Here is a 14461-nt window from a genome sequence, read left to right as displayed (position 1 = left end):
GCAAAGTCAGTGAATAGATATAGCAGGGTCAAACATTAGTTGCAAATATACCACCCAAATTCAATACACAGTGGTGTTTCGTTACTAAACGAATCTCCGTTTTTGAACAAATTGGTTGAGTGAATGATCCAATGACCCATTCATAAAGACAGTCACTTTCTTCATTCCTGAACAAATCAGCCTTTTTGAAGGAATTGGTTGAATGAATGAGCCAATTACTTATTCATTTAAGGTGGCTTTTAAATGACTTGCTGCCACCTAATGTCAACTTTAGTTTATATATTCTTGTTATAGTTTTAGTTTCTATAGTCAACATTTTTTATAATCTCATAACATTGATTATGCAATTGTAAATGCAGTGCAAATGTATTCATACCACCTCTACAAAATATGACACATTCATTTAATAAAGTTAGAAATATTGTTCTTAAAACAATAAACAAATGCTCCTTAAATTAGTTCAAGAGGGCAAAAATGCATTTATGTCACTCATGTACAGTCAATGGAAGTTTCTGCAGTGATAAGGTCTCTCAACTCACCTTTCATTATTTTTAATTTAATTTTTTTTAATGTAAGCGCAAACCTGCAGCATGTTTGCTCACAGCCTATTAATAACAATCCCCTTTCTGCAGCAGCACAATGACGGCTTCAGAGGCAAACCTGAGGGCATTAAACTTTCATGTAAGGACTGACATTCAGCGCTTAGCATTCACCCCTCCCAGCAGTCTCCTCTCACACTTTCTCTCCTTTCATTCATGACAGCTTTGATCCTTGGCCGCCTGACTCACACAACTAGCATTTGTAGCATTTAATCCATTCTGATCGGTCACTGAGAGAGAATAAAAACTTGCACTATACTCAGTTTAATGAATTGTACCTTTTGCCTGGAATTTATCTTGTTTATTGACAAAAGTAAACTCACTGTGGGAGGGAGGATCTTGGAGTCCTAATGCACATGTAAGTTAAACCACTTTATCTAACATAATGATTAGAGATGCACCGATACTAAATTTCTCCACCAATACTGATAACCAATTATTCAGAATATCTTCCGATAGCGATAGTTTGGTTTTCTTAAGGAGAATAAAAATCTCTCCCAAGCTAATGCTGTAAACTAGAGTGAACCATCTAATTTGGTACATGTCTTCATGACAAATTTATTTAAACATACATATAAAATTAACAGTAAATAAAGCTCCTTTAACTAACAAACTTTAAAAAAATATATTTATTTTTTTTCAAGGTGGGGGGATTTGTGCATACGTTCTAATTTGAAATCTGTAAATATGTTCCAATATTTGAAACAGTTCGACAGCAAGTCCATCATCAGAAACATTGAGTGATGCAATAGTGAGGGAATTTAGAGGCATAGAGAAGTGAAGACATTTTCCTTTTTCATTTTCTGACTCAGAATACAGAAAACTGTTCTGCATGATCAAAGGGACAAAAAATGAAGATGTGGAAATTCTGAAATGCCACAAATGTCAATTGACTGACTGTTTCCTGTGTCATTAAACCTGTTAACCTCTATGTTGTCATTTTGTTTTCATCTATTCAATCAAAAGGCAATTTTAATGCAAGTTTGTGACATTGTTTGACGACACATCAGCTTCTGGTATAAACCCGGGGTCGGGAACCTGGTACGTGTGCAAACGTCACGGGGCACGTGAGCAATATAGCGAGAGATGTGCATGCATTTTATTTAGATAAATTCCTTCACACCAGCATCTACATTTTGAGGTGATCATTCCTCATTGTCACACAGTGATACTAAGTAAGGAGCTATAAACAGGGGTGCACAAATCTTTTTTGGTCTGGTTTCAAGGGTGCACCTGGAGATGCTTGGTATTCACACTTTATGCAGCACATTTATCCTAAAAGCTGCCTAAAGGTCCTTGCACACTGAATCCAAAATTTTCGCATGCGTTTTTTCGTATCCGTCATTCGGTGGCTCTGAGTTGTCAAAACACCATTCAAATGCTTGTTACGGATGCGAAAAACGCAGAAAATCTAACACGATCCGAATTTTTTTTTTGACGGACGAAAGTTTCGGAAGCAGTGTGCAAGTGTGATTGACATAACGTGAGGTCGTATTTATTTTTTAACGTGCAAAAATATCGGACGGGAATTTCGGATTCAGTGTGCAAGGACCTTAAACGTAAAATAACACTGATTGTTCACTGTAGAAATTAAACATAGGTTCATCTGATGTATTTGTTGCTCTTAGATTTCAGAAAAAAAAAGAAAAAAAAAGAAATTACAGCTATGAGTGTTAGATATTTTTAACTAAGTATACAAAGTCCTGAATATTCCACACACACGCACGCACGCACGCACGCACGCACGCACGCACGCACGCACGTACGCACACACACACACACACACACACACACACACACACACACACACACACACACACACACACAACTCACAATGACAGTGATGAGCATTATACACCATTCACGTACACATGCAGGTTCAGAATAGGGTCACAATGGAAATCTGTTATTTATGAAAATAAACAAAATTAGGCTTTAAAAAAACGTTTCAGAAATATTTAGAATGCTGCACTATTTCTATGTCAGTCCTCAAATAAGGTAGTTGGAATAAAGTGATTGATGTGAAATGATTATGATTAAATACAATGTGTTATACAATTTATAAATGCATACAATTAGTCACTTAATGACAAAAAATGTACCAATTCATTCTATAACCCCGTAGAAATTCATTTAGGAAACCCTTTCAACAGCTCAACTCCTAGCAGCAATAAGACTGAATGGACAATAACAAAGATAGCTAACAGCTGTTTCTCAGATGTTTCTCCTCAGAAAAAGGTCCCACTATAGAGATTGAAAAGGATCAGCCTGTGCTCAGATTTGCCAAAATGCCAAATTATGCAATCAAAAGGCAGAGATCTCAAAATGTATTGAAATATTTCACCACAAATTATCCCAAAAGCAAATGATCTGTGCTATAATATCCATATACACTTTATAGCTCATTTGCCACTAAGGAATGAATTAGTCACCCAGAGGAAACCCATGCCAAATCTATCCATAGTGCCGAGCCACAGTGCCACACAATTTGGAGTATGTGTTCAATAAAAATACCCGAAAAGTCAATAACTTTGACAGGCATTTTATCATTAATATTATCATTACTATTTTTAATTTTCATATTAGAAATGTATTAACATAAAACAATATATATATATATATATATATATATATATATATATATATATATATATATATATGTTTTTTTATCACATTTATATCTCCCTCTGCTAAAGCTAAAGAGTTAAATAAGCTAACACTGGCATCTCACATATGAACGAATTTACAATTCGGATGGGGGGTGGGGGTAAACATTGGTATTGGACAACACTATTTTTTTCAGTGGATAGTTAAAGTGCACAAATAATATATGAAATAGTAAAGGTAAAAGTAGTTCACTTAAAGAAATCTTACAAGTAAACTTGCAGTATAAAATAATATTAAAACAGTAGTTTACTGAGAGTATTCTTCAAAGTGTACTTTCATAAACTAAAAACGGGTTAGAAGTATATGACTAGTGAACTAACATATACCTATTAGTTCACTAGTATAGTTGCAGTTCTAGAAAAAAAGAAAGAAAAAACGTAGATTTAAACTAGTGGCAAATTCAGAATGTACTACTACTATAATTAAAGTACATTTAAAAGTACACTTTTATAAACTAAAGAGTTGGCCAGTTTTCTCTCAAAAAGTATGGGAATAGTACACATGCAAGTATACTATTAGTGCACTGATATTAGTACACTTACTTGAAAAATATACTTAAGCATATTTAGTTTTTTTGTATTTTTAAAGTATTTAATAGGCTACTCTATCAATAGAGTACAAGCCTTAGAATAATTATACTTTTCTTAAGTCTGATCAAAAGTTTAAGTAAAAGAAAGCCAAACTGTTCTGTATACTTGCAGTAGATATAATTATTAATCTCAATCAAAATATTAAGACTTACAAGAATAAGCTGAGAATACTGAAGTATAATTTTGTTAAGTATTTTGTTTCCAATAAGTACATAAAAAGTAGACTGAAAGTATAATCTATATTTTTTAGTTTAAAAGAAGCATGCTAATAACACACTTGAAAAACACCTAACTTATAGAACTGATGCTTAAAAGAGAACAGAGAGATACTTCAAAGAGTAGTTCACTTATATAATTGTCTGTATACAAGAGTTTCCCAAGTTTATTTCATCAGTAGGCACGGCATATGAACAGATGACAGGAACAAAGCTACCATCCTGATTGGTGGTGAGAGACCGGAATGGTTTGAACAGCCTCAAACCACAAACCTTGAGTGCTTCGTCACTCAGGGACTATGGTAGTGCAATCTGACATGAGTGAGCTGCCTTTAGCTTCAGATATCAGAGAAGTGTGAGAAAAGAAGGTGAAGGAGCAATACAATATAATATTATATAATTTAGTGAGAGTTGTCAGGGTCTGCTGTCAGTGTCAGTGGCATAGTGTCAGTTTAAGATCATTTTAGAATGCTATTCCACACAATTTGTCTCAAATAACATGTATGAGGTAAATGAAGAAACAACAACACATGAAAAACAGGAACACAGCAGTGAACAGTGCAATGTACAGTACAATGCTGCAAATACAGGACCCGTTTCACTGCAATTCATTTTATTTTATTTTACTTTATTATTTTATTTAAGCATAAACCTTATACATTTTTGTTACATATATGCTTTTTAAAAAATTGCCAAAATATATGCTCTGAAAACAAGTTCTCAAGCAAAGTATTATTATGTGGATGTTTAGATTTTTTAAGGTAAAATAAGACAAAAATACTGATTAAGAAAATTATGTTTATATTTTATACACACTTATGGACAATAACTGAAGTATTATGCATGCAAACTAGAAGAAATAAAGTGCATAGAAGCAATAAAATATTTTATTTACCAGTATAGTGGACACCACCAGCGATCTGTTGGCGAGAGAGTCAGTCACATTGGCTGCCTTTTTCTGGTTGTCCGTCATGTTCAAACCACTTGCATGATCCCATGTCCCAATCTGCAACAACATCAAAAATATATATATTTATATTTTCATAAATCTATGACATGATACAAAAAAAAAAAAAAGAGAATGAATTCCTCAATACAAATAATAAAGAGCACGTTCCAACTAGGGATGGGACGAAATATCGTTTGACAAAATATCGCGATACAAAACGTGACGAAACGCATCGAGGTCGAAAAAAATGGATCGCGAAATAAAGATAGATGGCACTGCTGCATGATTTGCGTAGTATATAAATAATTTAGTGTATTATATGTGTGTGTATGTATATGGGGCAGACATACAGTTGGTGGCAGGCTGGCAGCACCATCTGCTGATCAAGCAGGGTAAAACTAAATGAAAAAAAAAATTATATCCGGGGAACGGTGCGGTACGTCGTCACGTCAAGACAGCGGTTTGTTTCTCACAGTAAACTGCCATGCAGGCTAGAATTGCGAAACATTATTGGATAATTCTTATAATTTACATTTCTCTGGGCCAATCGGAATCTTAGCACTTGCGTCATAATCTTGAAGCACACACACATACCGTGCGAGTCTAATGGAAACTCACGCATGAATTTTCCTGCAATGAACTTGTTTTAGCGCCCGCCAAAGTGAATTTTTGTCCCGCCAAAGTCTTATTTGATCGGTGAGTAATGTAGATGAACGGCTGCGTTTGTGACAGGGCGCATGTTTTAACTAAAAGAACGAGCAGAGAGAGAGAGAGAGCCGGTCGCGCGCGCGCACTCTCTGTGTAAACGACTTCACCGTCTCCAAACTAGGCGCTGTGTTGCTCTCTCTCCCTCGCACATATTAATCAAAATAAATCGACACGGTGGTAAAAGGTCGGAAGACCAAAGTTTCGTGTGGAGCATTCGGATATTTTTTTCCCCTGAATTATACTGCTGGGTGTGAATTGTGCTAAATAAGTTTCCTTATCTTCTCTGAAAAGCGTTCCGGACATTCAGCTGACATAAAACAACACTTTAATTAAACGAAATAAAACTATACTGTGATGAAATGTTTTCTATGTTGACAACTTGACACAAATCTTGGATGTCCATGTCCTAACTGCTGGGATAATCACACAACGCGCACGACACGTCCAATTCGCGAACTAATAATGACTCCTTTGAACCGATTCATTTTAATGAATCGTTAAAACAACTGATCTTTCCAACAGTGAACTCAGGAGACGTCTGAATCGGTGTATAACTAATCAGTAACACTTTACAATAAGGTTCTATTTATTACATACATTATATAAAAAGTACAGTTTGCTAACTCAAGCTTAAACTTTAAAATAAATAAAACCAGTTTTTTTTAAAAGCATTTTAAACATTTTTCCACACAGTGCTATCAAGAATCGATAAGAGAATCGTTAAAGAATTGGATCGATAATCAGAATCGTTGGCATTATTATTGATAAAATCTTATCAAATCCCATCCCTATGTGAAGACAGTAAAATTATAATCAAACATTAAAGAACATACATAAATAAAAAGATGCTAACATGAGGTCTTATTGTGTCACTGTCAGTCTTGTTACATCTGTGCAAAACTAGGGTATGCAGATTAATTATTATTATTATACATCATCAGCATGCATTGATTAATCCCATGGCATGTATAAGAAAAAAAAGTTAGTCTGCACTACCTTTTTTTTTCTTTTTTGTTCTTTTTTGATATCGTATCGTGACGTATCGTATCGTGACCCTGGCATATCGAGGTGCATCGTATCGTGAGTTTAAGTGTATCGTCCCATCCCTAGTTCCAACATCCAACGAGTTCTCTTGTAGGGCCATAGAATCTATAAAACAGTTCCCTTTCGAGGGAGCTCAGTGCTGAGACAGAATATTGACGCTATGGGAATGCTTTTGTGTGGCTGCATCTGAAGCACTTGCCGTCATCTAAACCATACCCTCTGGACTTACGAGTTCAAGATGCTAACGCTGAAATTTATTGAGTTCCAAATCAAGTCTGGCAACTGGTTTGTTACAATAGAAGATGCTTACTTTCTCAATCCATCCTTCCTCAACACAGGAAGTTCTTCAGGTTTGCTTTCGGGGGCAAAGCTTACCAATATCAGGTTCTTCCATTCGGCCAAGCCTCGTCACCAAGCACCTTCACAGAGTGCATGAATGCAGCTCTGGCTCTGTTGCGATTCTAGGGAAATGCTCAAGTACATTTACGACTGATTTATTCTAGCTCAGTCTGGGCACTTGAGGTACTTGGGGTTTAGACTAAACTTAAAGAAGAATGTGCATTCTCCATTACAGAGAACCACTTTTCTAGAATCGATTTTGGGACTCGACTATGATGCAGGCACATCTGTCTCCTGCTCGTATCAAATCGATTCTCTCAGCCATAGGTAAGATCAGGTTGGGCTAAGCCATCACTGTTTCAGAGACTGTTGGGACTCATGGCTGTCGTGTCCAATGGGATTATTTTGGGCCTTCTAAACATGAGACCATTGCAGTAATGACTCAAGACCAAGGGGTTTCACATCATCAGGGTTCAGGGTTCAGGGTTCATCATCATGCGCAGAAGTCATCGTACCCTAGTGATGTGGAAGACGCCTTGGTTTTTGGGCAAGGGTCCTGTGCTGGGGGCCTCCTGTCGTCACAAGATGATAATGACTGATGCTTCCCTAATCGGCCAGGGTGCGGTCCTAGACAGCCGCTCAACTCAAGGTCTGTGGAGAGGTCACAATCCTTTATGGCACACAAATTGCCTGGTAATAAGGATTGCATTTCTAGCTCTGAGATACTTCCTCCTATCCTACAACACATCGGTTGTCTCATTCATAAATCACTTGGGGGCTCTGTGGTCGTGATCTCTATTCACCAGACACTCCTCAGGGCGCAGGGAAAGATGCTCTCGGTGAGGGCTGTTTACATCCCTGAGCACCTGAATCAGGAGGCAGACATCCGGCCCGGAGAATGGAGACTTGCAGAAACAGTTGATTAGAGGTAGTTCGGCCAGGCGGAAGTGTACTGTTTGTAAACAGCGCACTGCCCGCTCTTTTCTCCCTCATACAGCCAGTTCCGTTGGGGCTGGATACCATGCTTCAGACGTGGACAAGGCTTTGCCTGTGCATTTTTCCCCTGATTGCTTTTCTCCCAGTAGTTCTAGAGAGGGTATAGCTACTGAGGGGGATCAACACTTGAACTCTGGTCTCTCAACTAAAGTTGTTGAGACCATTCTTAACTCTAGGACTCCCTCCACAAGGAAACTGTATGCCTTAAAGAGGAAACTCTCTTAATTTTGACCCAGTTAACTGCCCGGTTGGTTCAGTGCTGGAGTTCCTTCAGGATCCTTTTTCTCCTAGGACAACGCATAGGCAAATAGATTGTTGAGGCAATTTCTGTGGCTCAAGAGGTGTGTATTTTTCCTTTGTCCTAAGTCATCAGAGCACATTCTACTAGGAGTGTGGTTTCCTCTAAGGCATTGTTATGAGGGGTTTCCTTTCAAGAAGTTTGTGATTTGGCCGGCTGGTCCTCTCCACACCCCTTCTTCAGGTTCTATAGCCTGGATGTGGAATCTACCACACGCTCTCAAGTGCTTGAGACTCGAGTTTTGTGCTCGTTACAATTCACAACTTTTAGGCAGGCATTTGTGCAGTATGGCATAGTGGGTGTGGATGTTCCCAACATTCTGAAGCAGCGTTGAGTTCCCTTGAAAGGGAACGGCTCAGTTACGACTGTAAAACTGGTTCCCTGAGAAGGGAACAAGATGCTGCGTTGCTTTGTCATACTTCCTGCATGCCTCTGAGTGACTTACTTCAGCCTATAAGAAGCTGAAGATGTTTGATCTGGTAGTCCTTTACAACTGTCATCTGTCATGGGACTATCTTTCACCAGTGAGTTTGGAGTGATTTCACACGTGCATCATATGCAGTCACGCAGAAGCGTTCACATAACGCCAACATTCAGACGCAGCGTCTCATTCCCTTCTCAGTGAACCAGGGTTGCAGTCCTTAACGAGACATTTTAGTGAATATTGTCTGGGTTCTTTAATCATTGGGACATTATCTGTACTGAGGCTTAGGTGATGTGAAGACCATGTTATCATGCACAAGAGAGCAAAATGGAGAGATGGAAAAAAGAGAGTGAGTAAATGAGAATTGCTTCAGCGGACCAAAGGACTGCAATCCCATTCCTCCCTTCTCAAACCCGTCTCATTTACTTCAGAGGACCCTCTTGAGAACTGACAACTCAAAACAAGATGACAAAGTGCAGTCGTTCACACACGTTCAACCATCAAAAAACAAAGTACTTCAGAAAACACACAGCCAGTAGCTTGTAATTGCAAATCACCTGTTTAATTCAGACTTCATAAGGCTAAAGGGCTACTGAGGGCCTTATTATTAATGGGATAAATTATTCATGAAGTTGCAGACACATGTGGAAGAGAACTGGGAGGTTAGAGGCTCTCCGTGTGTGTGTGGGGGGGGAGCATTTTTATTGCCTGTCATTAAGTGGCTGGGTAAGTGTGTGTATTTTCAGGTGTACACACATTTGTCCTTATGAAGGACAGCAAGTACATAACTAAGGACATATGAAACCAGAGGAATTCAGCACCTTCTCTAGTCCCTCTTCCCTTAGGCTGATCACATCCAGATCGAAATCTGTCCTCAGGCCGTTGGTCCTGTTGAAATTTATCCGTCCGGTCAAGCCGTCCCAGTGGGCCTGGAGGTTAAAGAAAAATAGTCATTGTAGCCAACCTGCAACATCCAATGAATTCTTCCTTTCTGGCTAAACAGTGCATATGCATTATTTATCAGAATGTACGTTTTGCACTTTGATATGTATGTTTTTTTCAAATCTGATCTGCAGTACAGACTGTTCACATTGTCATTGTACAGCTCATGTGATCAGATCCGTTTTGTTCAGACCACTGTTATTATAGTTAACTAAAACACAAACCATAAAAAAAAAATAAACGTATGTTACTTGAAATAAAATAAACTTTAACTGAAATAAAATAAAATAAAATAAAATGTGTTTAAAAAATAAAAATAAAAATGTTTTATTTCAGCTAGTTGCCAAGGGAGCATTTTTAATTTTCATTTAGTTTAACTTGATGTACTAAAATAACTAGATTAAATTAATAATACATATAAATTATTAAAAGCTATTTAGACTTTATGTCTGGGCATTGACACAAATTTCATGATTCGACTTCGGACTCACAAGCTTACGATTCGATTTAATTGCGTTCTCGATTCAATTTTATATCAATTAATTTAGACATATATCAGGTACACATTTTTCTCAAGGGAAAAAAAATCTCTCTGAATTAAAGCAGTAAACTACACGAGGAACCCTGTCAGTTGGTGTCATACTTAGTCTGTTTGTGTCGTCATAGTTTCATTTTCATGGACTTTTAGTTTGTTTATCCTCAGTCACATGTTTCATTTGTTCTAGTTTCCCGCCACTCTTGAGTAACTGACATAAGTCATTCTATTCAGCTGTGTATCATTAATTACCCTTGTTTGCCTTCAAACAGGTAAAATACAAATATAATTAATATGTAATATAGTGCATATATTATCTGAATATCAAAATGTTCCTCTCTAGAGTTATTTTTTTCTAGCTAACTAATGAATCTATGGTCACTGAATGGCTTTTCTGAGGTTATTGTAACATTATGTGACATATTGTTTACAAGCTGTTGTATTTACATATTTTGCGGTTGAAACACTGATTGAGTGATTACATGAGACATGATACATTTCAATAAGTTGTACTGTATCTTTCAACAAGCCCTGTGATGTTCATTCATGTTTAGTCTAGTCTAGAAGAAATGATGAGCGGTTCATGTGACACTTCACTTTATCTTCCATGGCACATTCAAGAGCGACAACCTTACGTATTGTTTGAATTTCATAATAAAATTGACCATTTTAAAGCTCAGACTTTGTTTCATGTCAAAAGTTACAAGGAACAAAGCTAATTGCATTTTTTTTTATGGCAGGCGCTACAAATAATGTTAAGTGAAGTTCTGTTCACGCATGAACTGAAAACAACATTGATGAAAAATATATTGGTATTTAAGATATGTCAAAAAACTAATAATAATGGCAGAAATGCACAAAAAAATTACTAAAACTTTAAAATTAATTGAATAAAAATGTATTTTATTTAATTAATACAGAAAATATATAAACAAAAATTAATTCATACTAAAATAAAACCAAATCAATGCAATAACGTTATTTTTTCATTATTTTTGTCAAATTATGCAAGACAATTATTTTAAAATACATAAAATTCTAGATGTGAAATAAGCTTAAAATATATTATGTTCAAAAACAAAAAATCAAATTTTTTGTGATGCATTGACTATATATCCACTGTATTATATTGTTAGTAGACAAACAAAATAAAATTGTGCTTTAAAAAGTTTATTTCCCGGAGGATCAAAAAGAAACACCTGTTTAGCTGCATCAGTTCTTTTTCACAGGGACGACCATCTAAAAGGCAGCCCGAGTTGCTCTCAGATTGCAAATTACAGGTCAGATAAGTGTGATTTCTGCTATTCACTGTCATCAAAAAAAAAAAAAAAACAGATACCATACAATGGTACAATGAGAATTCTACGGTCTGCTAGTCAAGTCAAGTCAAGTCACCTTTATTTATATAGCGCTTTTTACAATAAAGATTGTATCAAAGCAGCTTCACAGTGATAACATGAAAATAATACAACAAAGTTTGTTTCTAGAAGAAAATTGCGTCATCGTCCACCCTAAGTAAGGCAGATCAGTAATATTGTTTAATATTAAATGTCCCCAACTAAGCAAGCCAAAAGCCAAGGCGACAGTGGAAAGGAACCAAAACTCCATCAGTGACAGAATGGAGAAAAAAACCTCGGGAGAACCCAGGCTCAGTCGGGGGCGAACGAACAGTGTATGATTATGATTCAGGCAGTATTACAGGTCAGAAGTCAGATTGGATCTGAACATTCCGAATATTTATCCAGTTCCGTCTGGCTGGAAGTCGGAGTCATCACGTTGAGGATCAGTGTGCAGTTGCAGTATGGATTTGTGTTTTTGTACGTGCGTGATTCACTGCTGCAATGCATCAGAACGTGTTTAGTCCCCACAGTGCATATACTGTAAACGATGGATCTGTTTTTAGGTCGGTACCAGGTATCCATCATGATTAGTGCTTTGGCATTTTCAAAGACGGTGAAATGTCATCAGACTAAGCAGCCCTCTAATTATCATTTCCAACAAAAACCTCGGCACAGCTTCACCAGTCTTTCCGCAGCCCCAGGCTCTACTTGTAGTCTAGACAAAGCAGATCCAGAGGAGGGCAGGGGGTCTGGAGCAGGGTCATCACTAGCACAGATTTGAGTCACTGGCTTACGGAGAGCAGACCACCTGCTTTAATGTATTTATATCTCCCTCGCTTTGCCTTTAGTCTTAGCTGGCTGGTTAAGATATCATGCACAGCAAATAAAAGAAGGGTTTTTAGTCTGTCTAAATATAGGCAGCAGAATGACAGGAGAGTTCAGATTAGCCGTCCTAGTTTTCCTGAAAATAGCACGGAGAAGAATCATTTCCATTAGATTAAGATAAATTTGCTGTCTTCTGCACGGCAGTGCTCTCACGGAGTGCTATTCCAGGTCAGAAACAAGCAAACGCTTGTAAAAGATAAACCACTTTATTCATAAAAGTAATTTGTCTGGTGCAATTAACATCATTAACACTTGCTGAAGGTTTAATTTAAAGCACATTTTCTATTGATCATGGCATCAATAATGTATTAAACAATGGCAAAAACATTATGACCAGGAATATATTCAGAAACGCTGTGAAGATGAGAGCATTTTATAGAGTGGATTGTGGTGCCTGGATCACAGTGGTGGAGAACTGCTGTAAGTCTCTAAACTCTGTCAGATTATGGTCATCTGCCGCACCTCTGAAACACAGCACTCAGAGTTACTCTGGGGTGTGTTTCCCAAAAGCATCGTTAGCCAACTATGTTCGCAAGTTCCGTCGTTATCAGCACAGTTCAACGAGTCTGTGTTTCCCAAAACCATCGTTCAAACGAACATTCACAGACAGCATCGCAAAGTTGTGTAGTTGGAACGACAGCTCTCGAGATGTGGTTAGAAGCATAGTTTCTAGTTTGCATGACATGTGGGCTTAATAAATCCTCATCTTGAGCAAAATAAGCAAGCTGACATTCAGTACAACCTGTGTCTTGTATTTAGAATACATACAAATGTCATTTACGTCTTTTAGTTTGTCAAGACATTCAAAGAACCATTTTTGAAGAGTGCGCATGTGTGAACGTGCTCTACTATGTAAGAACGAGCCTATGATTGAATCTGGAAATAAAGCAAAATAACTGAGAAAAATGAGAAATAGTCCGTAATTTATAGCAAAACATCTAGCGTTAATTCGATTTCAAACAGATTCATTAAAAGTAGTTATTACTCCAACACGTGTGTGACCTCATTAACCAACGTGGTTGAACGGCCAATTTGTGACAATACGTTTTCGGGAAACAGTCGTGACTAGCTAATTGATTTCTTCAACGTTGCATCATACTATGGTAGTTAAAGGGATAGTTCACTTTGAAATTAAATTTTGGTATGTTTTAGCTTACCTCAAGGGCATCCAAGATGTAGGTGTCTTTTTTTACGCAGTAGTTTCAATTTTGATATTTTTAGGTCAAACCGTTCTTGTCTGTCAGTCATATAATGCAGGTCGATGGTCACTGTCTCAAAGAGCATGCACAGAGTCCAAATTGAAACAATTCCCCATCGTCCAAAATAAACAATTCCCCATCGTAAGTACACATTACTAAGACACGAAACGAGCGGTTTGTGTGAGAAAAAGAACAGTATTTATATCATTGTTACCTCTTGTACACAGCCACGTCCAAGTGATCTGAGAGCGCGGGCGGGTATAGATATATACAATAGAAGTCGCCTTGGCTACTGCAGTTCATTGGAACGAAACCGTAGCCAAGGCGACATCTAGTGTATATATCCATACCCGCCCGCGCTCTCAGATCACTTGGACGTGGCTGTGTACAAGAGGTAACAATGATATAAATACTGTTCTTTTTCTCACACAAACCGCTCGTTTCGTGTCTTAGGCCATCAATGTGTACTTACGATGGGGAATTGTTTAATTTGGACGATGGGGAATTGTTTTAATTTGGACTCTGTGCATGCTCTTTGAGACAGTGACCATAGACCTGCATTATATGACTGACAGACAAGAACGGTTTGACCTAAAAATATCAAAATTGAAACTACTGCGGAAAAAAAGACACCTACATCTTGGATGCCGTTGAGGTAAGCTAAAACATACCAACATTTTATTTCAAAGTGAACTATCCCTTTAAGCAGCGAGTTACGTCGTTGTTCGGGA

The 14461-nt window shown here is 37.4% G+C and overlaps 1 protein-coding gene across 3 annotated transcripts in view; it reads right to left on the bottom strand.

Moving 5' to 3' along the window:
• The window catches only part of grik2 (glutamate receptor, ionotropic, kainate 2), a 239825-nt gene that overhangs the window by 73233 nt on the left and 152131 nt on the right, over positions 1 to 14461 (bottom strand). For all 3 annotated transcript variants that reach the window (XR_014200724.1, XM_082150286.1, XM_082150285.1), the window contains 2 exons: positions 9651 to 9758; positions 4967 to 5077 (listed from right to left, as the gene is read on the bottom strand). Coding sequence is in view for 2 of the 3 variants with exons in the window: in XM_082150286.1 (XP_082006412.1) it covers positions 4967 to 5077; positions 9651 to 9758 (219 nt within the window). In the remaining variant the exon portion in view is untranslated. The remainder of the gene's footprint in view (positions 1 to 4966; positions 5078 to 9650; positions 9759 to 14461) is intronic.

This window comes from Leuciscus leuciscus, assembly GCF_965113295.1.
Source record: "Leuciscus leuciscus genome assembly, chromosome: 20".
Lineage (NCBI taxonomy): Eukaryota > Metazoa > Chordata > Actinopteri > Cypriniformes > Leuciscidae > Leuciscus > Leuciscus leuciscus.
The sequence above is the reverse complement of the archived record's forward strand: the minus strand, read 5'-3'. Positions and strand labels throughout refer to the sequence as shown.